The 25,122-nt window shown below is 38.8% G+C and overlaps 1 protein-coding gene across 1 annotated transcript in view; it reads right to left on the bottom strand.

The window, feature by feature from the left end:
- The window catches only part of PARVA (parvin, alpha), a 72,771-nt gene that overhangs the window by 10,164 nt on the left and 37,485 nt on the right, over positions 1 to 25,122 (bottom strand). Inside the window, exons 2-6 of the mRNA XM_009892691.1 lie at positions 9,896 to 9,985; positions 9,726 to 9,796; positions 8,988 to 9,090; positions 6,922 to 7,062; positions 4,817 to 4,932 (exon numbers count right to left, since the gene is read on the bottom strand). Coding sequence (XP_009890993.1) covers positions 4,817 to 4,932; positions 6,922 to 7,062; positions 8,988 to 9,090; positions 9,726 to 9,796; positions 9,896 to 9,985 — 521 coding nt within the window. The remainder of the gene's footprint in view (positions 1 to 4,816; positions 4,933 to 6,921; positions 7,063 to 8,987; positions 9,091 to 9,725; positions 9,797 to 9,895; positions 9,986 to 25,122) is intronic.

Below are 25,122 nucleotides of genomic sequence, written 5' to 3'. Positions count from 1 at the left end.
AAATGGTTGCTTTTTGAGTCAGTTGTAAAATGAAGGAGTTTAAAAATTTGACATTGTTTCCAGGATGGTGATCACAGTCATCTGGTGGTGGTGTAAATACCGCACATATGTTTTGCCTCTCTTTGTGTTCTAATTCTATTCACTGGAATTAGTAAAATTTTGCAATACAGAAAGAAAAGTCAGGCAAATGCTGACGACTGCATGTAAAGTCTAGACATTAGGCAATTATTCATGATTCTTCACTCCCTGTCATACAAGGAAATGAGAAAAATAAATTTATGGTGGTCCTAGACTTGCCTTCCACATGGAAAGGAGAAAAGCAGAATAACCTTTTGCAAAAGTCCTTCATGGCATGTGAACTGGGGCTGCTGCTCTTCCCTGCCTTGGAGAAGATAGCACAGCGCCACCTGAGGCAGTCCTTGGTGTATGATGTGGTGAGGATTTGGCGAGGGTTGAGTCTATTACTTCTGTACTGCATGAATATAATACACGAGGATCAAACTTACTTGCCAGAAGAAAGCCATACACAGCACCCTCTGGGTCATTCCAGACTGGCACTTGGAGTAATCCGAACTGTCCTCTTAGCTAGATGATAGTTTCAGGTGTTGTGTGTTACATTTTTTAGAGCCCTGTTACTAAACATCTTGCACATGGTTAAAAATGCATTCAGGGAGGACCCCTGAACATTAAAAAGACAGAATGGAGTCCAGTGTGTTATATACTGAAAGAGGGGGCACAGAACAGCTGCTGAGACATCTCCTGTCACATAACTTGAAAGTCTGAAGAAAAACTACCTCACTTAGGGATATCTTCACTTCCAGCTTGTGCAGACAGCAAAAAGTACTTGCACTTGAAGTTTCAATCTAGTTCATGCTGGCTCAAGTTAGAATTCCACTCCGTTTGGGGTTTTTGTTTATTTTTCTCTTTGCTGCAGGGTGAAAGGAAACTTTTATTTCCTCCTGATGATGACTCTGACATGCCAATGGAGCAAAAGCCCTATTACTCCTGTATCCTAGAGGAGTTGAGCATCATAGCAACAGCAACTGTACTTGTTAGTACCCAGGTATGGGAGAAGAAAAAGGCTTCTAATACTCTACCTTCCCTCTGCAAACATGCACAAATAGCCTAAAACATACTCCAGTACTCATATAAAACATAGTTCCCTTTTTGATAAATGGCAATTAATACCAATAGGAATTCTGGACCTTAATCCTATTGTTGCCAAAAAAAAACAAACAAAAAAAAAACAACCCCAAAAAAAGACAAGACATCAAGCCCCAGTTTTGTGTCTGGCATTTGATCACTAACATTAACGGATTTTCCACACTGCCCCAAACCAACATACATCTGCTGAACACTTATTTGACCAGCACGTCAAGATAGACTTTCCTACACTTTTGATTTGTAAAGACTGGTGAAAAAGTCCCAACAGCAACAATCAGAATGAACCTTAGAAACACTAATCTAAGCACCTTCTCTGTGAAGGTTGCTTCCCATACATCTTTTGCACTCTAAAAACTCTCTGCCTCAAAAATTGGCCTTAACACTGATGCCACCTGTTGTGAAGTTTGTTTTATACTAGACAGAGAACGACATAATATTCCTAAAAATACAATGAAGTGCTACTGAGGACTGAAACACTGTCCAGCAATGTTCCTTAAAGACAACAGTGGCTATAACTGAAATAACAAATGATAAAAATGAACGTACTATTTGAAAGTCACTGAGAAATGAGGCATGAATTAAGATTCCCCATTAAAAAGAAAAGCTGGACGCACATTCCAGTGACCACAGAAACTTTATTTGGACAGGATTGGCATCTTCTTCCCTCACTGTTGAAAAACTCCACTAAAGGCCATGAACTATCTTCCTAATCACTTATCTTAAACTGGCAACTACCCCTAGAACAAAAAAAAATACATCTGAAATTCAGGTAATATGTCTGGAAGTGGAAAGGGTGTCTCTTCTTCATGTCTCTTTGCATCAGCTGTATGTTGGCAGTTTTATATAACTGAGGGCCAACTACTTAATTTCCCAAAGTCCCATTCTGAAAAACTTCCCACTATTTGAATGCATTTTGCCTATGTATTGCTGCTATCCGTTTCATCTGGAGGATCGTGTTTTATAATTGCCCTACCAAGATGAAATGCAGAACTATTATGGAGCTTGAAAGAACAAATACATTTGTCATAGGTTCAAAAAAAGACTTCTTGGAAACCTGGAGGCAATGCTGCTCGGAAACATTTCATACCTTCCCAGGGCTTTCAGAGAGGCAGTAGGACCAATGATCTCAGATTAAGCTTGTGATGTACACCTTCTTCTAACCTCATTAATTTCCTAGCTTTGCTTAACAGTACTCTATGCACCCAAGAACTGCTGTCCCAGCGCTCAGAATATGCTGAAGCCATTCTGGCTGCTCTACCAATGCATTCTTATACTTTCTGACTTAGAGCTCTTGCTCACAAACAATCTGTCATTTACCCATTTGTGGATGGTATAAATAAATAATTTCTAAAAAGAGGGAAACTGATGGCAAGCTCCATCTCTCCACAAAAGCTCTCATTTGTTTCAGTAGAAATAATCAAACAAAGTCTTGGCTTTGTTCAAAGTTATTCATTCTATTAGTACGGAAAGAAAATAATATAACAAAATAGCTACAAAAGGTCCAACTATCACATTTTTTCCCAAATCATCTTATAACCCAGATTTCACATTACTCTCATTGCTAACAGCTTTTGTACAAAGCAGCCAAAGGAAACAAGTTTTCATAAGAACTGTGCTGATTACCTGTTGGGCATAAGCGCATTTTTTCTCTCAGAAATGTCTTTGTTTCTATTTCAATAAACTACACTCAGCCAACACAGCAACCCTCACATGTTATGTGTTCTAAGTCTAACAATATCAGTAAATGAATTAGTGTAGTCTTCCTTAAAGACTTCAGAAAAGTACTTCATTCCTTTATTTCTCTCTCTCTCTCTCTCTCTCTCTCCAATTCCCTTTATCAAACTGTATAGAGTAGAATTTAAAACCAGCTACCACATGTTGATCTTCCCTAGGCATGACCTTACTTTACAGAAAGTATGAGGGTTTAGACGATGAGGCGGGCAAGTTTAAATGCTAAAATTAGGCTTTTGGATCGGCTGATTGTTGATTAAAACTTTCATTGAGTTCAAAGGGTACATGATGAAGTATATAGAACCAATCCCACAGGACATGAAAGACATGTAAAAAATAAAAATAAAAAACCCACCCACCATAAAATAAAAATTAAAAATGTCTCAAACACAATTACAGTAAGAATACTGGCCCCCACCCTATGTTAATAGGAATCAGCATAGCCTTGGAGTTCCACTGATTGGCTTTCACCAAGGACTGGGTCTGCAGGGCAAAATCTTCTGCAATATCGCTTGTATTTCATTCTGGTGCAACTGCTTTCTCTGCAATTCACTGGCGCCTGAGCTACAGCTGTGTAGCTAAGAGGCAAAACAGTGAGCCAGATTCTCCCACTACTTATTGTTTTTAAATTGGTTTATCTCTACTGACTTCAGTGGATTTGCTGTTGAACTACATTAGCCTATTAAACAAGAGGACAATTACATCCATTGATTTCAATGGGAATTTTGTCTGGACATATGGAGTGACAGCAGAATGCAAGATCTGGTTCTTTATTTTAAGACTGTGCTCTTTTTCTGGTTTAGTTTCTCATCCCAAAGATGCCCTGACTGCTGCACTCCTGATTTCTTAAGCTGTTTTTGGTAGAACTTTGAGATAAACTAGTGTAATTAATGTATTTATAATAACCAAAAGGAAAGCGTTTGAACCTTACGTTCCTCTGAAGCCTTAGACATGTAAGTGCAGATTTGCTGGGGTTCTCTTTCATCCTCTATGGAGAAACCCATGAAGCAGAGTCTGAGAGTCAGTGAGTCATTATCAGGCATCAGTGATACATCTACCAGAGACTCTCCTTCGGATTTCTCCCCAAATTACAAAACTTGTCCAATTTGAATGCTGGAAAAAGGAGTGGTTATTTTCTCAGATCTGTCTCACAGATTTTCAGTCACGCGAAACTTGACCAATAGCTCTTTGCACCAGATACTTCAGGGTAACATCAGTTAAAACACATAAATACAGACAGTTACAGTGTGAAAAATAAAGGCAAAGTTAATTGGAGAGAAAGAAAAGCGGAATAAATAGGAAGAGGCCAAATAAGAGAGCAAGCACAAGTCCAACTGAAAGAAAAATGATGAACAGAATAACATGAAGAGTTTGGATGGATGAGGCTCCAATAAGGAGACTGACACAAAAGATTTAGTCGATGGGGTTTTTTTGCATGCTTATGAGAAAGCCAACACTGTAATCAGACTAAATTAGCATACACAAGGCTGAAAAAGAATATTTAGTCACCTAACATGAATCTGGATGTAATAAACAGTGACAATTCATCATTCAGTGCCAAGAATGATTTGAATCTCTACACAAGCGAGACCATCAAAAACGGGAAAACTAATAATTCTAGAGATCATATTGGGTGATAAACAAACACATTCCAACAATAATAATGCTTCATATATTTTTAATGTCAGAGTCTGGCCACTTCACAATCAAAATAAGATATTCTGAGCCACAGCTCAATCTGGGAAAGCACTTCTGCCTTTTTCTGGTTGAAGCATTGTCAGCAGGGAAGACGCACCAGTGTTTCTTGTCAGCCAAAGAGACACACACATGCCCGCCCAAACAGAAACTCTAAATGTATTTTTCAAGAAACCCCTCGGTCAACTTCACAACATTACCAAGAGCTGTTTAACACCTCTCTTACCTGCACAACAACAACCTGAATGGACACATGATCTGGGAGTCTGATGGGCGCTCGAAAATACTGTGATAATGCAACCAGAAGATGAAGTATTGCTACCAGACTTTTAGCATGGACAGCTGAAATAGATATTAAAAGCACAAGTTACAAACTGCAAAGTAACTAGGGCACATATTTTTACTCTTTAGGATGTAGGGATTATGGGACTCTCTTCTTCTTGCCACTGGGACCCAGGGGGTACTTTTAAGGCATTTCTCCTTTACTGAACTCCTCCTGCTCAATAGGTCATGCAAATGCAGCCCTGTCAGTAATATGCGTCAGCAGCGAAGCGTTACTTTTTTGCAAAATGTCTGGATGCCATAGGCTTGTGTAGATGGAAATCTAAAGCTAATCCAAAAGCCAGATTTCATGTACGGCAGTTTAAGTGCTGTCTCTGCATTCTCCTTGCCTTTCCTTTATTCCCTTTATTTCAAGAAGGATTTATGGACTATCAGAAAGATATTTTTGTACTCATAACATGCACTTATTCATTTTTAAGTGTCACAATGTCTGCAGGATGATAAACGAGCCTATTTTGGCAGAGGCCTTAAGCAATAACTTACTAAACTCAATGACTCAAACATTCCTCATGAAGTTATTATAGTTCTTGTTATTGAAGCTTTTTCACAGCAGGTTTCATATGGGTAGTTAACACTAACATGACTTACAAGATATCAAAAGCCATACTGTAGGAAATCCTTAATCAAGTATCAAACCATTGGCATGAAAGTGAATAATTTCTAATTCCTATTATTGCCTTTCTTCTTCTTCTATTTTGTTTTTGCATTTATAGTCTTCCTTCCCAAGAGTGGTATTCCTAAATGATCCTGTAGTGATGGCTACGCTACAGTTCACTTACATTTTTTGTACTTGAACTAACCAATAACTATTACCTTACTTCACTGCTAAAGCAGGATCAGATTCACTAAAGTATCCTTCCTCATTATCTTCCAATGCAAGCCTCAACTATGCCGTGGAGATAATCATCCATATAAAATGCAGCAATGCTGTCAAATTTTGCTGGGGTGCCAGTGGTCACAGATGAGGTGCTTTAGCAGAACGCTAAAGATGTCTGTCTGCCTAGCACCGGTGTGTGCTACAGCTGGCTCCAGCTGCTGCTATCTCTACTTTAGCTCTAAAACACATGTAAAACATTAAATTAAAACTAGAAGTTAAATTGTCAGGCCACTGCAAACACCCTGCCTCCAGCTGCTTAACAGGGAATGGAAAAAACCTGGGGGAGGTTGAAGAGAGGTGGGGAAAGAAAACTCGGTGGGACCACATGAAGGGGAAAGTCAGAGACACTTCATGCTCGCTCTTCCTCCCTCAAGCTACTTCTCTCCCTCACTGATTTGTTGTGAATGGAAGGAGATACAAAACAGCTCAGCTCAAGACAGGTATAGGAGACCCGGACACTGCTATATATTGGTCAAGGTATTTACCACTGTGAAATTCTGGATACCAAACTTAAAACAGATTGAGAGGCTGAATTTTCTAAAGCTGCTGATAACCTGCTTTCTGCAACACATATGCACTAAAATGTCTTGTGTTGGGCCGCTGAAGGAATTTCTGTTAGATATTACTATGTTCATTTTTAATACAATAAAATAGGAAGAGTGCAGTCCTAATCTTAATGAGAGTTTTGTAACCAAAATCAGTGGTTCAGATTTAGCCTTAAACTATCAGAATTATTCATATATATGTTGCAAGTATTACACAGATAAAGAGTCCTAGGACCTAACTCTCCTTCCACCTATTTACTCACATTTATGCAGGTACTTGCTTGTTTCAACAAAACAGTTAAGTGACAGAAAACCTAAGCTGGTATGCATATAGACTTAAGAGCAGAAATACCATACTTTGACAAACTCAGAAAATACAGTTTATTTAAATTGGAGGTTGAGCCCCAGTAAAGAGGGTAGAGTGTACCACACTGCTCCAGAGCAGCTCCTACCATAAATACTAGGTTTTAGCCTTCCCTTATCATTGGATATTTCAGAATTCTGGATAGTAACTATGAACTCTCAGGTGTCAACAAGTGAGAACAGCATAGAAAAGACACAACTTACAGTCAACGTTCCATTTAATGCTTCTTGGAGGGAGTTTAAGGGTTTCATTGATCTTTTCAAGCACTGTCTGTAGCTTCTGTTTCTGAGCAATTTCAGACTGAGTAACTTCAGCAACATTCAGCTTCTCACTTTCGAGTTTCTCTGAAGTGATAATAGAAGAAAAAACAGAAGAAAAACCATTGTTAACTCCATGAAGAGCACAAAGACATTCCATGCACCCAGATGTACATTCAAGAGATATTAGACTTCCCAGTTTTAAAATTATTTGCTTTTTCTTCCAGAGCCACTTTCCCCAACACGCCTGAATTCCTAAAGAAACAGTTCCCATTTTCCCTTTATTTACCCATTGCCAAGGGGAAGGTGAAGCATTAAGAAAGCCACACTACCGGCTTATTAATATTTGCTGCAACTCCCTTTAAGGAACACCAGACTCTGAGGTAAGGCCCATTGCTTGTATTGCTACTGGATAAAGGGTATTCTGTATGCAAGTGGCTTGTACAGCAGCCCAGCAAACCTAGGAAACATATACCAACTTTAAGAAGATTTGTTTCATCAGTCTCAGCCTCCTGCCTTCTCCCTCAGACTCAGGAGATTTAAACATTTTACTTGGGCCATTTGTGATAAAAGTGAAGTGGCATATTCATAAAGGTGGAGGATGCACCCAAGAAATGTGAAAAAGTATTTCTGAAGGTACGAAAACAACTAAAGCCTTGGGCAATTTCTTTCTACAAAACCACAGCCCTTTTCTGCACTCAAAATTTGCAGTAGATTTTAAAATACTTTATGAATTGGTTTGTTAATAATTAGTACAGATTGGTAGGTATATACATACATGGCTTAGTGTTCACCATTACATAGTAAACAAAGAAAATTTAGCAGTAAAAGGTCCCTGATAACAACACTAGAAACAAAATGCTTGGTCACCTATCAATTTGCTTCAATGAAAGAATATCTTATTAAGCTTGGTAAGAGGTGATCTTATTCTCATCAAAGCCAGCTGAATATCTTCCCAAAGAGATTGAGCCTGAGGCACCGGTGTATGAATCCTGCCTAAGAGACTGCTATCTCCATGGCTTTCTTGTGCCTCCACAGAAATCAGTCTGTGTAGAGTCTCACGATAAGACCAAAGTCTTTCATTAGCATAGACCTGATCCACAAGGAATTAAGGGTAATGGAAAAGATTCCACTGAAATCAATAAGTGCTGGATCAGTATACGCATATTTAGAGTCAGGACGTATCTGATATGCTTTTTTTGGGTTTTGGGTGAAGTCACTGGAGGTCTGCCCATGAGAATCAAATTGTTCAGTCTGGGGCATATCCAGTCCATCACAATATATTCAATAGCTTAAACATTCATAGAAGGGAATCATCTGTGTAGTCTTTATTAGAAGTGCTCACATGATGTTTCAAGATTCATTTAAGATACTGAAAAGAAATTTACTGGAGACTTTATGAGCTGTAATAACTAAGAAAATGGCTTCCAAGCCAACAGTTAAAAAAGCACATGCCAGCTCTGCATTAGCAGTTTCTTTTCTCTATCTGTTTCTCAGCTGAAGCTCAGTTTGCAGTCCACTGGGTACCATTACCTCAGTAACGTTAAAAGCCAGACATCAAATCAGAAAGAAATTCCAACTTTCCAGAGGAACTTCGCAATGTGAATAAACTATAGTATGGAACCAGCAGAGATTAAAAACATCCACCGTTGTACTGAAAATACCCTTGCCTTCAAATTTACTTTCCACTTGTAACACGGTTAAGTTTGCACAGCACATATGCAGATAATAAATTTAATTGGAGTGAATACTGTTGCCAAGACAAGAACCCTCCCTCTCTAGCACCCCAGGTAGGCTTTATGCTGTTCTCATCAACTACAGAGCACCACACATTGCACTGTAGCTGTAAGGATTCTGCATACAGTCTAATGCTCAAGGGTCTCATAATACAATGCTATTTTTATATCACTTAGTGGCATAAATGTAAGATGATACCAAGGCTCCTAAGTAGGAACAAGTGATCCACTTACTGACAAAGTGCCCCAACAGCATGCACATATATTTTTTCTTACCAAATAATTTCTGCAATACTTGTCCATCATACAGGTCTTCAGCCAAGTCTTTCACAATAATCCTCTCTCCTACCAACACATCATTAATCCAGTCAATTAATACCTATATGGGAAACACAAATTTGGCAGTATTATACACTATTCATTTGCAATTTAAAACACATGTCATTTTGTACAATGATGAAAATATTTAGCAGAAAGAATACCAAAGCTGCAATGACTCAAAATACAATCAGTCTGAAATGTCATCAGAAGAAAATAGCTTGAAGGACTTAGGAAGGACTTTCTAAGGTGGCTGTGTCAATGCACCACAAGGTCTAGACCAGATCGATGCTATGCCTTCTGGAGTGAAATCTGCCCTTTGCTTTCTGTAATATTTTAACATTTTATTGTGAGGCAAAAGCTGTTGAGGTCAACTCTAATGAAGCTTCACACTGAAGTTCTAAACCCAAGAATCACAAAGACTACGAGGGAAGTCAGTGTCACCTTAGACTGGGGGTGGGATGGGACTAAGAATCTGGACTCAGGATTTTAATCTAAATTCTTAAGTCTCTCTGTGCCATATCTAGAGAAAGATACTGCAACAAATGACCTGCCCATTTCACTGGGATGTATACACCACATGGTTTCATTTAACTAATATCTAAACAGTGCTTTGAAGTGTTCAAATGAAGGAGGCAGGGATAGCATTAGAAAACAGTTTCACTTTCCTGAAAGTGTTTACGTGGGTTTTATTACCTTCATTAGTTCTTGTAATTTTGGGTCATTTCTTGAATTTGGATCAACCATTGTTCGGACTTCATTTTCCTCTAGAAGGTTTAAAAGAAATATATTAGAAACTATTACAGGCATAACACTTTATTGTACATCAAGCTTTTATGTTGAGATGTAAAATTGTTGTGAATTACCTAGCATAGTGTCCTCAGGGTCTAGTTCAAATGGAATCGGACTGAGAGGTAAGTTAATAGCATTTATTCCTTCTTCCTGTAATTCAGATACTAGGAAATAAAAAAGAAGAGCTTGGTCAAATTTCAATTCAATTTTACTTACTATTTCACTCTTGTTGAAAGTAGCATTAATTGTCTTAATTTCTTTATAGGAACATGACTCTGTTAGATATGCCACTAGGTGTAATTACAGCAATAAAATACAGCTAACAAAAATGGGAGGCCCAGCCAACAAACCTTTACTCATATGAGTAGATTTTTCATGCATAATGACACTGGAATCAATGCAATTTCCTCAAATTTCTTCCAGGATAAGGCCCATTGTCTTCAATTTTTAAAAAGCTCACTTGCATTTTAATGGTCCTGACATTTTAATACTAATGAATCATTTTAGCTGAGGGAAATGATTACTGCTGGCAGCTATGTCACCCTTGCTCTGGAGATGCTTCAAGTTTAGCTACTTGAGAGGAGTTGGGCTTGGCTATATATCCAACATGGGAGCTGCCAGACTGATAAACTTGTTAGGACTGAAGGTGCAGTTGCAGCACATGGCTCCCTCCGTTGCTCAGGTCAGAGACCAGCCGGAGCAGACTGGGATGCTTCTGCCCTGTGTTCTTGGGCTTTCTTTAGCAGAAACCACAGCAGCAGGACACAGGTGTAAAATAATGAACCCTGAAAAGTACTGCCTTAGTGGGGAGTCCAGACACAGGATGAGAAATAACTTGGGACACAGGAATGGGGAAGTAAACCAAAATTCCATCGTCTGGAGATGCCCACAGTTGTCAGGAAATATGGATGAGTTCTTACTCAGCCAAAGTCCCCTAACGCTGCAAAAATCAATGTTCTTGTAATACGTGTTCTGATGACATGGGAACAGAGAGATCCAGAGAAGTGTAAAAGCAGTTCTTCCGCCAGTTCTTTAATGTACAGGCTCTGTACCTGGTACAGTTCAGTGAAACTTCATTCATGCTTCTTGATGACCCAGATTTTAATAGGTTGCAAAGACAAACCCCTTCCTTCACTACCCAAACATGCTTCCATAACAGAAGAGAATGAATACAAAAAAGCCAATAGGCTAATCCTACTACTATGAAAGAACACATAGCACTGTGCAGGGAGGGTAACCCACTTCGGTGATCAGACAAGTTTGTATCCACTTTGTAACCAAGAAATCAGTGCAAACTTGATTTACCAAACCAGGAAAGAGGCTCACTGTCTTACAAACGACAAGTAATGTTGTTTTGACCACTAATTTTCCAGTGTATAGACCTTGAATAGAACTGGTTGTTAGCACAACTGTTCTGGTCAAAGTTTAAACTTAAATAAGTTAATTCAACCGTCCTACATGTGTCCTAGATTCAGGTAACTGTTTACACCTTCTGACATGAACTAAAATATATGATTTACGTGCAGATGCAGATTCACCATCTAACATTTCAGATTTATTACCTGAAACTTTCAGTTTATTTTGAAAATTACAGAAACAATTTAGGTTCGGAGAAAACAGAAAAGTAGAAAGTGACAGTGGAGATCTTGTGTTTTGATCCTGGCCCCGTGACTGCCTTGTAAATTAGCTTTTGGAAAAAAGTATTACTTCTCTGCCTTAACTTCCTGTGTGCAGTAAGTACACCTAAGTTTCACATGAACACTGTGACAATTAGTCAGTTGGTGGGATAACCGTACTTAAAACTTTCCAAATATTTTCTATGCTTTGTGAAATGTTTTGTGCTCTGACAGAAGAAATGGCTGTGCACATTTCAAGAGTCTGTGTAGCTGTATTCAGGCATCTATGTAAGATTCATAGCAATAATGGCTGTTAGAACACTTACTACTTCTAATTGTACAAAAATAACTTTGAAAAATCCACTACCTTCAACACTGAAACACTAACTTCACTCCATACACTCACCCTGCTTGTGGATCTGTAAAATACAAATACTGAGTAGCTCTAAAGAGTCATAAAATAATGTTGACAATAACAGTTCCCTGGATTGTTGTATATCCTCTAAAACTGATGGCTGAGAGCAATGGACCAAATTAATCCCTCATGTAACTTCATTGAGTTCCGAGGAGTTATAGCAAGGATGAATTTGGTCTAGCAAGTACAATCTCAGGAACTGTTTACACTTAATGGCAATCTTTTGAACTGCTAGCACTCCTTAGAGAAAATCATTTTATTAACCTCTTTGATTTTTATTTTCTTCTTAAATTTTGGTTGAAAATGGTTATGGGCATAAAAACATCAGTGGATAGAAAACTTCCATGTGGAGGTCTTTCTGTTCTGAAATGTTTAGTTCATGGAGGACTTCCGCACAAAGGTTCCTAGGCAGAAAACATTTTTACAACATCAATCCCAAGAGGGAGCATAGTAAATAAAATCTATTCAAGCCAACTGGCTTCACTGAGGTCCTCTATCCCAAAGGGCTAGATGCTCTGCTTGGGGCAAGACACACTGGAGGAAGCAGTCAGCTCATTTTCCTAGTGAAGGATGGTGGGGAAAGCTTTTGGCTCCTCTCTCCACGGAGCAACCCACTGGCAGAGCTTGCTGACACTTCTCCAGGGAGACTGAGTGAACCTTTCAAGGCTGAACGTTTTGTAACATGCTTGACAAGGCCCACTGAACCTCCCCATATTTGTCCTCCAATGTGCACAACTATTATGTTCTACATATGACCTTCATCATATTATCAGAGTTTCTGAAAATAAGAGAAAGCAAACAAAAAAAATCACCATATCTTTGTACGGAAAGAGAATATAAAATACAAATAAAATAAAAATAAATATACATGAGAAACTAATACATTGATCTGTTCTAGAATGCATTGCGAGTGCTATATTTATTGTACAGTAGCAGCCAAGTCCTGCTTTGCTGTATGCAGGTATACACAAGCGGTGGTTTTGTTCCTCCAAGCCGCTCACCTGAATCGCATACATTTCTCACACCTGCCCACGCCATACGCAGAACCTACCCAACACACCTCCAGATGATTCAAAGATCCCAGACGGATCCAGTTCGCCAGAGAGGATAACTCCTCCTCAGCCAACCCATTCTGCATTGCACAACTCATGCCCAAGGTTGGTATTAGTCCCATAATAAAGACTCCTCCTGCCCTCCTGTCCCCTACAAGCAGAAAACATGATGGAGAAACCCTGAGCTTGACAGCATCTTTTTCATTTCTTTCCCAATACTGAAAAGATTTAACTACAGATTAATATTACTACTAAAAGGAGCAGGTAAGAACACGTGCATTATGTCGTATAGCCTCACTTTTTAAGAATTTCCATCAAAAAAGTTCCATGACAAACCACTATTATACACGTAGGTGTTTATAGAGGAACCACAAAAATGTGACTGAGGTTAAGAGCTTACATACCACAGTTTCAGCCGAGGAATCCATTTTTCAGCTGCTTTTCATTAATTTGTTTTAATTAATTTTCATGAAAATCACTTCAGCAATTTAGTATTTTAATAAAAACAAAGCATGCAGGTTTGAGACAATTTTTGCAGCAGCTGAAACTAAAATAAAATCACCTAATTTCTTGAAATACATTGAGGAACGACTTGGAGCATCAGTAAGACCTCCACTCTGAGTTATACAGTGTGAAGACCCAGGAAGGGAGGAGGGGACATAGCTGCAGCAGTTCACCTATACCACACCAGTTGCCAAGAGCCAGACCACTGCACTGGGACCTGTGGCAGTTCCTCTGAAGGACAGTACCCAGAGTTGTCTGCTTGACATCAGGCATGCTTGGCCACTGGACGACCCCAGCAATTAGACTTAAGAGCGCCTTTCTGTTCTCACCCTCTGCTGCGGCTTAGATACAGCCCAGTGCATGAGCTACCATGGGGCTTGTTCTCATCATGCTTATATTGGCATGATTAGGGACTTTATCCTTTTGGATGCGAGAGGAAAATCCAGTCCTTCATGTGTTTTTTACAGTCACCATGCTGAGTGGAACTGGGGGTTCAATGTACTTCTAAAGCAAGTCCCTTAAAAGCAACAGTTAGACATGGTGAGGACAAATCTCTGTGGATTGGCAACGTGAAAGTCTCAGTTTTAACTCTGGATAAGAAATGGACACTTCTGCTCAGACTTCTGATTCAGCTCCACATGCCAAATTTGTTATGATGTAATCAAGTGCAACTCCACTGCTATCAGCTGTCAACAGACTTCCTCCTATCATGCCAGCACCAAATTTGGCCCCAGAGCTGGGGAGCCCACAGGCTTGTATCAACAACTACAGCAGCTATTTTAAGCTGGATAGAGTTCTTACTGTTTTAGATGCTCTAGGATTACAAGGTCATAAACCTACGCTATCAAATCCACACGGGTGCTCCGAGCCAGACTTTGCCCTTTGATGCGTGCATCCAACTGCCATTGAAACCGCTGGACGCTGAGCACATCTGAAAGTGGAGTACTGCCCATACGGTTTAAATTGGCTTAATTCCTCTAGTACATGCAGCCTGTTGCTCCACATTGTATTTATTAGACAGTTTCATTTGGGTTTTTTACTTGTTTATTTTGTGTGCTGAAGGCTTTTTGCTGCCCTGTTTAGTATTCAGGGCTTAATGTTATTCTGATTTGAATAAAACACATCTTATTTAACTGAGCTCAGAAATGCCACATCACCCAATTCACTCTCTGCGGTTTAGACGTATTTCAGCATATCTATCCAAAGAATCATAAAATAAATACAGCAAGATGTAGTGTTAAATGGTCTCCCCTCTGAGTGCTACAGCCATGTCTTTCCGTATAATTGATTCCATACTTACCAAACTAAAACTACCCAAGTGCTACGACACCAATGGATCAATTCTGAAAGTTTGTGATTAACTAGAACCGAACCCTAATGTTGGAGGAGAACAGTGATGCGACGCTTCTAACCTCAATCTTTCAAAACCAGGAGATTTAAATAGATGCATATGCACCTACATAATTATATATACATACACACTCCTGCAGTTCTTTAACTTCCTTCCTTTCTTTAACCTAAGGGTATCCACACAGATTTCAGTGCATTTATGCTGATTTATACCAGCTCACTGGCTCAGTGTGAGTCCTATTCCCCCTGACATATTCCAATTTAATACTCCGATATAAGTTCAGTGGAGTAATTCTGAATTTGTACTGGCAAACATGAGAAGAGATCTAAATTACCTAAGATGGTCAGAGAATAAGAGAAAAAACGGCAAAAGCGTTTTCAAAAATTTGTAGTTTAAGCTTTTACAGAATGATACTATTTAGTCAAGTAAACTTATGCAATTGCTTTCTGGGCCATCCATCCAAAATGTTATTTTCTAATGCTTGTGTGTGTGCATCTTATAAGTCCACAAAGGGAAAAGAAAATATTAATCTAAAATGGTACTGCCTAATTTTCTTGAATACGTAATTCATCCAATATGGATTTTGGCAGCTCAGCTTTAACTCCAAAACAAAAGAAATCCACACAAAAGACAATAAATCTGCATTACACATGGTACTAAAATGATCCAATGGATTTATAGATGTTTACAAGTTTGCAGAGTGTGACACAGCGTCCACCAGAAATTTGATATTCACAGCACAAAACATCATAAACATATGTCTGCAACTACAAAGGGGCCTTTTTATGTGGGGATCATTGTTAAAATTGTCTTCAGAACATAAACCTTAAGTTGTAAATGCTACTCCCCATTTATGCTCCAAGACATAACAAATGAGGAAAGAAAAGCAGAGATATGTTTGTAATTGAAAATGTTTCTCAGGAAATGATCTGTACAGGAACATCATTCTCATTCCATTAACTGCTGACTCCAAGCCAACCATTTGTAAAAGTAAATAAATATGCAAACTGGCTGACAACAGTGTGCCTGCCTTTAATGTTATTGCATTAGTGCCCAGTCTCCAAAAAAGAATCTATTTTCTTTTCTCATTTCTCCATTAAACCAAACATGGCATACACACAAAAGAATGGGAGAAATGCTGCTCACAAAAAAGAATGGGAGAAATGCTATAATTTAATTTTCATGTATGCAATACAAATTAAATGCTTATTGCCTTGAACTTTCTTTAAAGTCCAAAGCTACTCTGAAGTACCTCAGTCACTAGCTTGCTATCCCTTTCTTTTTTTGAAATTAGCAGGGGAAAAAATCCTTCACAGATTGACAGATCTCTGGTCTGAGCAGGTAAGAAACAACAGCAAAACAAGGAGCAAACTCAATCCTTTTAAAGAATACACATGATTTTCTTCATCATGCCACGAGTAGTTTCATTAAGCTTTACATGCTTTCACATTTCATCTGGGATGAAGGTTCGTTCTCAGAATTTTCCTGTAGTTTCTAAGAAGTAAGAAGCAGTGCAGTGTCAAGCTAACACAGATGCCAGTCATTCCATTCATTCCTTCAACACATCCTCTCAACACATCTTTTACAATACATAAGCAGTATTTCCAGATGTTTTGAAAAGCCTGTCACTCTATAGGAGTGTTTAAAACATCACAGAAAAAAACACAAGACAGCATTGGGAACAAATGCAGACAGGAGTTCAAATGACACTGATTTTTTTCCCCAATGAAGGAAAAACCATGCATATGAGAAATACTGTGACCAGTCCAAGGCCTTATCAAAATGTCTGATGCTGAATGTGAACGCAGCCTGAAAACTTCTCTAACAGCCTCAGATACATTGGTGGGGTCTTCATGCAAAAGATACCTACAGGCTTTTAACCGGTCTGCATACGGTATCCCTAAACACAACATATTTTATTGAAACAAATCCCTTGACAGCTAACATTTCCAATGTATTGAGATATTTATTGAGACATCTCAGAACTTACTTTTTGAGATATCTCAGAACTACTTGGGGTGCTTCAGGCTATATGGAGACCGAAGGGAGAGCATTTGTATCCTCCTCACCAATATTTTGATATTTCTTGAGTTATAACAAATCTGCAGGTAGCAACATCCAGAAGAGAGTCAGACAGACCTCTTGTAGTCCTAACCCTAACCAAGTGGGGGCAATTATTCATCCTACATGCTCACCAGCTTGCTGCAACAGTTTTTTCCAAATATTGTGGAGTGGAGAAGCTGATTTTATGGGACTGACTTGTCTCGTTCTCTGAATCACCAACCAGCTAAGAGTAGCTATTCCAACATCAACAAGAGGCGCTTGTGCAGAAAACACAAAACCAAAGATCTGTTCCAAGAAGTCTTTCCCAGCTCAACAAGTTCTAGCTATTCCTAAGGGAAAACCCAAAAATAGTTCTTAGGAATGTGAGGGCACACTAGTAGCAAGCTGAGGATTTCCTGAATTTCTTACTCGGTTCTTCTTGTGTATATAGGCCTTGTTTTTGAAGAAGAAAAAAAATGGTGTCAAATTCACTGCATCTCAATAATCTAGACTACTTCTTCTTCTTGGAAGAATTAGGAAAATGACTACATTTACTGGAAAGATACATTCCTTTTCAAGGACTGTGGATTGGTTTACGTGTCACACATGGCCACTATTTTCAAACAGTAGTTCCTAGAGCTACTTGTGTTTTAATATAAACATCTGGTCATCTTCAAGGAGTGACTTTGTAACAAAGGATCAGAAGATTTGTAGTAAGTGACCAAGTATTTCTACATCCCAGAAGGAAAAAAAAAACCCAAACCACCTTAATATCTTCTGAGAGCTCCTCATGCATCAAGATCTTACTTTGGTATCAAAGTCAACCAAGATAAAGTTTGAGTGACACCAAAGCTGGACAAGTAGCAGACACAAAGAAAATGGGATTAAGAGTGACCTGAAGAAATTAAAATAATAATGGATACAAAAATGCAGATGTATTACTTATTTGCATAACTGGTAGCTTGCAGTCCATGCTTTGGTACGTTCTGCGTCAATCCTGAGCATCTAACTGTAGTTCTCAGATTCAGTACAACAAATGAGAATTTACCTGCAATGTCTAATTCTTTCTTTTTTTCCCCTCCATTTTAAAGATTTTCAATTTCTTGCTATTTTTAATATTTGTGCCTAACACAGAGATAGTTTCTAAAAGTCTCTGCAGCGTGTCCTAGGGAATTGAAGTTTTTTTTTGTCAAGGACAATCAGGATCTAATTTGGGAATTGGGATCTAAAGACAGGCCTTCAACATGGAAAAACCAAGCTGTGGCTTTGGCTGGATCGACCGAAACCCAGCTACATTCTTAAAGTAAATGGGCTGGATTTGGTGAAGGGCAGAAAAATGAAATCTTAAAATGGCAAAAATATATCTTCTAGCATACTGAAGAGTAAACTACCCTTTGGAGTTCTCTTGACTAATGTGGAGGTTAGCATGCGTCTGACAGCAAAAAAACTTGGACTGTTACAGAAAGGACTACAGAAAATGTAAACTTGTCTCCCTATCCTTATTTCATATGAGTGTGCATCATCAAGATGTTTGGAAGCCTTCCTGTTGTTACCCAGCCATATAGGGTAACGGGTCATTTCAGGGAGGAAGAGGAATATATTAGAGCTGTGGCAACCCCTGAGCAGAGGGAGGACTTCAGTCAGCTGGCATAAATCACAGTGTGGTGTGATCAATAGTATGGCTGTGGTATTTTGCTAAAACACATTTACACGAAAGTGTAAGATGATGATGCAAGACAGGACTTTGGTAGCACAAACTGGAAACTATGTTTGGCCTATGAAAGCAGAGTTAGTTCTCAATTTGCACAGGAAACAAATCAACACTTTCCCGTCTAGGTTCTCAAATCCCTTAATCAGAATTATTAGTTTAACATCCCACCATCAGAAGAAAATAGCATTATCCCCACTCTGCACCATAGAAAGTGACGCAATTCTAGATTAAAGGAAACATGTAAATGTATCCTTTCTGGAGGCACAAATTTCACTTGTAAAATGAAAGCAAGGCACTTAAAATACAGCCTTAAAAACCTGTCTATAACATTACATTTAGCCTGACGTAGAACAGACAGGAATACATGTACCTCGCTTTCCAAACCTGCATCATAGCAAAGAGAACACCCTCTTTTCATATAACCAGTAGCAGTGATTCTTATCCAGCCCTGTGCCTTGCCCTTCACGGGTACTCCCTGGTACACTCCTGCACATTCCTGAGCTTGCTCATTTCCTCATAAAACTCAAACAGCTGCTTCAACTTCCAAAAGCCCTGTCTCAAAAAAATTACCTTACTGAACTGTTCACCTGATTATGGTGTTCACATGTTTCTTATCAGGATACAAGTTGCAAGCAATGTAAGCACCAGCACTATAAGGGTAAACCGCAGCTCTGAACTGCACATGCATTGCAACTGTCTTTTCCAAGAAACCTCAAACAAGCTGTAACTTCAGAGCAGCACTTAATACCACCTGTCAAGAGCTGTCGGACAAGGGAAAAAACTCTGTGTAAACTCCTACCTGTTAAATGCATTTCATGGGCGGCTGTCATTACCAATGTATCAATTTCAGCATGCAAAACATTCACAGCAGTAGGCGCTGTGGCTGTATTTCCTACTTTGCAGGTGAGCACACCAAAAATTGCAATTCAATCATCCAAGTAAATAACCTTAAATGGGTTTTACTTCACAGCACTAACACATTCAGAGTTTCACAGAAATAATCTGCAGCCTTCAGTTGTTGATGTCATAAATGAGTTTATGTTAATATTCCTATTAGAAAGTGTTCAGTACTACAAAATTTTCATTTTAATAAACTTGAATATTAGAACTTACCTACTGCATGATACACAGCCCATCTGAAAATTGCTATCTCAAGCATGCTTTTGATTATAAATGACAATTTCCCTGAGTGGAAATTCAGCTGATAAAAATCACTGTTTTCACACTGGATCCAGTATTACTTCAGGACTGAATTTGTACTAAACTGAAGTTAATAGAAACACATGCTCTTATGAAATATCACATATTGCAGAAATATTTTCATGGCATGACATTCAAAATTAACAAACTACTGTATTTTCTTCCTCTTTCACCCAAGAAAAATGAAGTCTGACAAGGACAAGAAGAAAATAAACTCCCATTCCTATCCTCAAAATACTATAAAACAAAAGTAACTATCATTGCAAAAATAAGAGGTCAGAAAACAATACTCCTAAAGTATTACAGAAACGAAGATGAAAAATAACTGAATGAGTCGGGCTAGTCTCCTACCTTTAGGGCAAAATGCTCCACAGCCCATCATAGGGTCGCTGGGCCACCCTCATAGTGCATCACCGGGAGAACTGCAGTCTTTAAGGTGTCTGAAACCCCTTGCTCTGCAGGCCCCTTTGCTGCTGCTCTTCAGAGAAGCTGTATTAGCTTTAGAGCCTGTTTTCCAACAGAATGGTCCAAGCACATCACAACTCTCAGCTCAGAGCATCGCTCCAGAACAAGTGACTGACTGCCTATATAATTTAATATGATGCCACATGAGACTCATAGACCATCTGCAAAAGAAACTAAATCTGCTTTTTGCAGCTTGGTAAGTTGCATTCTGAATGCTGGGATGCAGTTTTGACTGCGTGCTTTTGTTATCAGTCATAAAACTGAACAAAATCATCAAACAGCAAGTGTAAAGCATGTGTTTTTACCAATCTCATAGTCTGTTTCTGCTGTAGGTAACTTGTACCCTTTCCCCTTACAACTGAATAAAGTCACAATTCCCCTCAAAGCATAAGAAAGCTCTGGGCACAGACATGATAGACATGGCAATACTGGAAGTGAAATTTCCTTCTTTTTTCTTTTTTTTTTTTTTTTTTTTTTCTTTTTTTGAAACAAAGGCTGGTCAACAAGAGCTACAGAATCGTTGAATCCTGTTGCCAGAATTGAGATGCACTTGTGATATTACCAAATTCAGGACTTGTTCACAGTACTCCCTTCCCTATAAATATTTCCCTAGTGAAATAATTAGCAAAACTCACATGGAAGGAGGATTAAGCTCTAAATCAGGCAAAAGCACATAAAAAGCTAAAAAATGGAGAAAAGGAGAGGTATGAACCATCAAAAAAATAGTAAACTACTGGTAAGAAATTAACTAGTTTTATGGGCTATGGGTCCTTCCAAAGAGGGACAGTAATGAAAAGATAATCTAAAGCAATTACTTGGGCTAAAAATCAAATTGCTATGAAGTTTTCTACAGACTAAAACTTTTCAGAAGCTGTAAAATGTTTAAGAGTCTATTTCAACTTGGAGCAGGATGAGGGAAGTGACACATCCCTGGCTCATTTCTAAGTAGTGGAAAGTGGTTACCTTTCTAGTTTCCAATTTAACTTAATTTAAAATACCAGTGCCAAAAGGCAAGTGTGGAGAACTGAGAGGTATTTATTGTTTAGGGTTATTCAGCTGTGCTACACAACATTCCTCCCCCAGGTTTGGTATCAGATGTGATTCCTTGTAGAAAAAGACACTGAGCTCTCATCACTATTCTGAAACCACATTATTCGCCAGTTTTAAGGAGTCTTTGATACACATCGGTCTGCAGCTACTGCACCACTCCTAAAAGCAGATCTCCCCTGCCAACAGTCCTGTTTCTTGCTGCACTCACAAGTAGTAATAGGGCTCCCCATTCTGACTCCTGGAGTCCCATTGCTTTCTGGCACTGGGAAACTGGACTGCTGAACTGCTGAATAACAGCGTTCAATTACAGGACAATACTGAGCTGGAAGTTCTTTACCAAGCTTTCCTTTTCTTAATTTCTGAATAGAACCATAAGTGTCCCAGATACTTTATTATGGCAATGCCATCTGGGAGGTAAGTACAGCTAAAGGAAAACCATGCTCCACTTGAAACATTAAGGAGGATGCTGAAGATGTTTACATGTTAAGAAAACTCACAAAGTCTGAAGCCACAGCAACCTGCATCATCAATTCAAACTATTTTATAAGCGATTATTTACACGTATTTATGAAGTGGCACTTTTTTTGCATGCACAAAAGTAGCTATTTTACAAAAAAAAGTAAATGAAAGTAATTTTCCTCAGGATGAGTTTTTGAACCTACGGTAATAGCCAAAAGATCATGTCCAGGTAAACTGTTCCAACAGGTGTAGTTACAGCAGAGTAAGAAAGCTGTAAATTAGCTAAAGCAGAGCTGCTTTCTCAGAGGGCCTAACATGACAAGAAGTTGACAATAGCAGTTCTGAAGTGCACAGCTTGGGGACCGACTAGAGGAATTTCTAATCATACTCTATAATCCGTTTTCACTTGCCACAAACAAATTCAAGCGGGACTTAATTTCTAATTCCTGTAATCTAACAACAACAACAAAACCATCATTCAAAAAGCCTATGTGCCTCCCCCTTCCCTCAGCTGAGATGACTGCAGGGAAAAAACAGCACATTGGTAAGATACTTTGGGCCTAAAGTTTCTCAAACTGTTCCTAAGGGTTCACTTTCAACCCCACAATTTTCAGCCTTGTAAAAACAGAATTATAGCCGGGGAGGACTAAAGTCTTTTTCAAGCGGTTTTGGCCATCAATACAGGAAACAATTCAAAGGCAACATGACACTGATAGCTTAATTTGTGAAAATGGATAAATACCGTATCTGCCACATAGCACATTAACCCATGTAACAAATAAATACAGAAATAGCACTGCAATACTTGGTTAAAAGGTTTTGGTTCACAGAGGAGGAAATTTAATTAAAGCATGTAATGTCAATTACTGTCATTTGTAATTTTATTTTGCTTCCCTAGAAACAATACAGATGCAGGATTCTAAAGTTACCTGCATGTTTGATGCAAATGGGATAAAATTATCTAGGTTCTGAGAAAATCCAGATAGTAGTAGAAAAAAAAATTGCATTTTTACCTAACCTCATTCATGGATCTCCTTCAAAGTGTTGATTACATGAGGACTGACATGCCTCCAATTTAAACATACAAGCCAACAGCCCAGACCTGAAACAAGACTTTTATGTTTAAAAAATTGTGTTAAGTCATCAGAAAGGTTGGGAGGGGAGCAACAGCCTAATTCGTAGCTACTGCAAATGGGCACAGCCTTACTAAAGCCAACAGAAGCGCATCGATTGATATCAGAAGAGAATTTGGCTTACTGTTTATACTGACTGATTTCAATTGGAAAATTACAGGGCCAGGTTCTTAATGCTTCTGTCTCCTTCACTCTGCTCTGTGCAAAAGTGACAGAGACCTAGAAGCCATGTAGAAGACTCCAAGTATCTCATCACCACAGGAATAAACACTGCCAAATCTCATCAGTCCTTCTTCTCCTTTGCCATACACAATGCACTGCAGTATCAGCATCCATTTCTGGTTTTACACAAACTGCTTTTTCGCAGTAGAACTCAGTGCTGCACAGAAGCATCCTACCCATACTCTATTCTGTTGAAGTCAGGAAGTAACACCAGGAATAGATGAATTAAATTTATCATTGGTGAAATACATGTCAGATGTATTTCTACCTTGCAAACTATGATCGGAGCTACCACTAGAATCAGCAGGAAGAAATCTGCTGTAAAGAACTCCAAGCTATTTTCCCTTAAGTACCACCACTTCTAAATATGGCAAGCATCCTGCCTTTGAAAAATCATACTTTCCTCAGCTGTGTAATGCTACAGTAAAATGGTGATTAGAATTATAGGAAAGAGCTAACAAAAGAAAGACGAAACCAATCAGATGCTTTCTTATGTCTCTAAATGATACACATAAATCGTGTCTATCAGGTTCCCCCAGGCTGTCTCAGGAGTATGCAGAACACAAAATGATGCAGATTCATTACAAAAAATCTAAATCTAATCTACTTGAATTTAAAATGCCAGGAATCACGTAAATGAAAGATGAGAAGACTCGTATGTCATAAGCAGAAACAAGAGTCATACAAATTGGGAGTCACATAAAATGCTCAGTTACCAAGAAATTATAGGTCAGATCTCTGGCAGTGCCAAAGTCTATTGGTGTATAACTGCAGTGAGTAAAGAGGTGTCTCCAAACCGCCTTCGTGCCTTCCCCAGTCCTCAAAAGGACGACATGAGGCTGGCATCTGGGATTTCAGGGGTGGCTTTGCGGGTATGAGTGACACTATTTTGTCACTGGAGGTCTCAGAAGTCTGCTACGCTTCCCGAAATCCATCTGTGGAACTCTTCAAAAAGTTCTTTACTTTTCACAGTTCACTTACATGAGGACACATATGATATAAAACTTTTTGCATCCTAGGTCGAGATTTCACCATGCTGAGGAAATCGTCAGCTGTTCCAACAGACGTGGTGTAAGGCCCCTCCACGTCACCTTCACAACCAGCACAAAAGGGCTACGAAGCAATGCTGAGAAGCTGCCCTAGGAGAAACAGTGCACCAGCTATTCACCATTCACTTAGCAAAACTGAAATGTGAAGATTTAATTGTGATTTTCAAAAGCACTTGCTATCTGCTAAGCTGTGCTTTCCTGGAAATCAGAAAAAAAATATTAATCTTCATGCTTACTATCAATGCTTATGCAAACTTAACCTCCCCTCCCCATTCACCAGAGTAAAATCCAGAAGTGAAGAATTCTAAAATAGACTGTGTAATGCAAAGGGAGTGGGTAGATACCAGAATTATATTTTTAGATGTGCAAATTATCAAATTGTGTTCCTCATAAATAACAGAGGTGAATGATGACAAATGTCATTCAAAAGGGGCAATTCCAATTGTACCCAAGTGGCAACTGCAAAAAATTAGACTGTTCACAAAAATAAAATACCATTGACATGACATATTTCACCTATAATATAACTGACAAATGGCTAAAAATATGCTGAACAGATCCTGAGGGATTACAGCTCCCCTAGTACGTTACTATTATTTGTAGCGCACCTTGCAAGGACCAAGAGTTACTAAACGCAGGCAGGCCCATTACCCTTTTTCCAAAACACACAGGAGAAAGAGAATGATGTTATCACTATAAACATACACACTTTTTGTGCCTTATATCATAAACAAAATCTTTAATAGAACCAGAGACGCGCACAAAATCAGATCGTTTGGAACACTCAATAATACAGCCTCCCTCTCCTAACAAGCAAGTCTCATTCCCTAACATTCAATCAAGCCATACCCAGGTCTAAAACTTTCACCTGGAGCCAGGCTTGTCGACTTGTTATGTGCTGACATTTTAAACTGAATGCAGGAATTACTCTCCTCTCATTTTCTCAGTAAATTATGCTGGATTGAAATCTAAACTTCAGCAACGCTACTGAAAATACAGAAACAACCTCAGAGTCAGCAGAATCTCAGCAC

Source organism: Charadrius vociferus, unplaced genomic scaffold (genome assembly GCF_000708025.1).
Source record: "Charadrius vociferus isolate BGI_N301 unplaced genomic scaffold, ASM70802v2 scaffold19, whole genome shotgun sequence".
NCBI lineage: Eukaryota > Metazoa > Chordata > Aves > Charadriiformes > Charadriidae > Charadrius > Charadrius vociferus.
The sequence above is the reverse complement of the archived record's forward strand: the minus strand, read 5'-3'. Positions and strand labels throughout refer to the sequence as shown.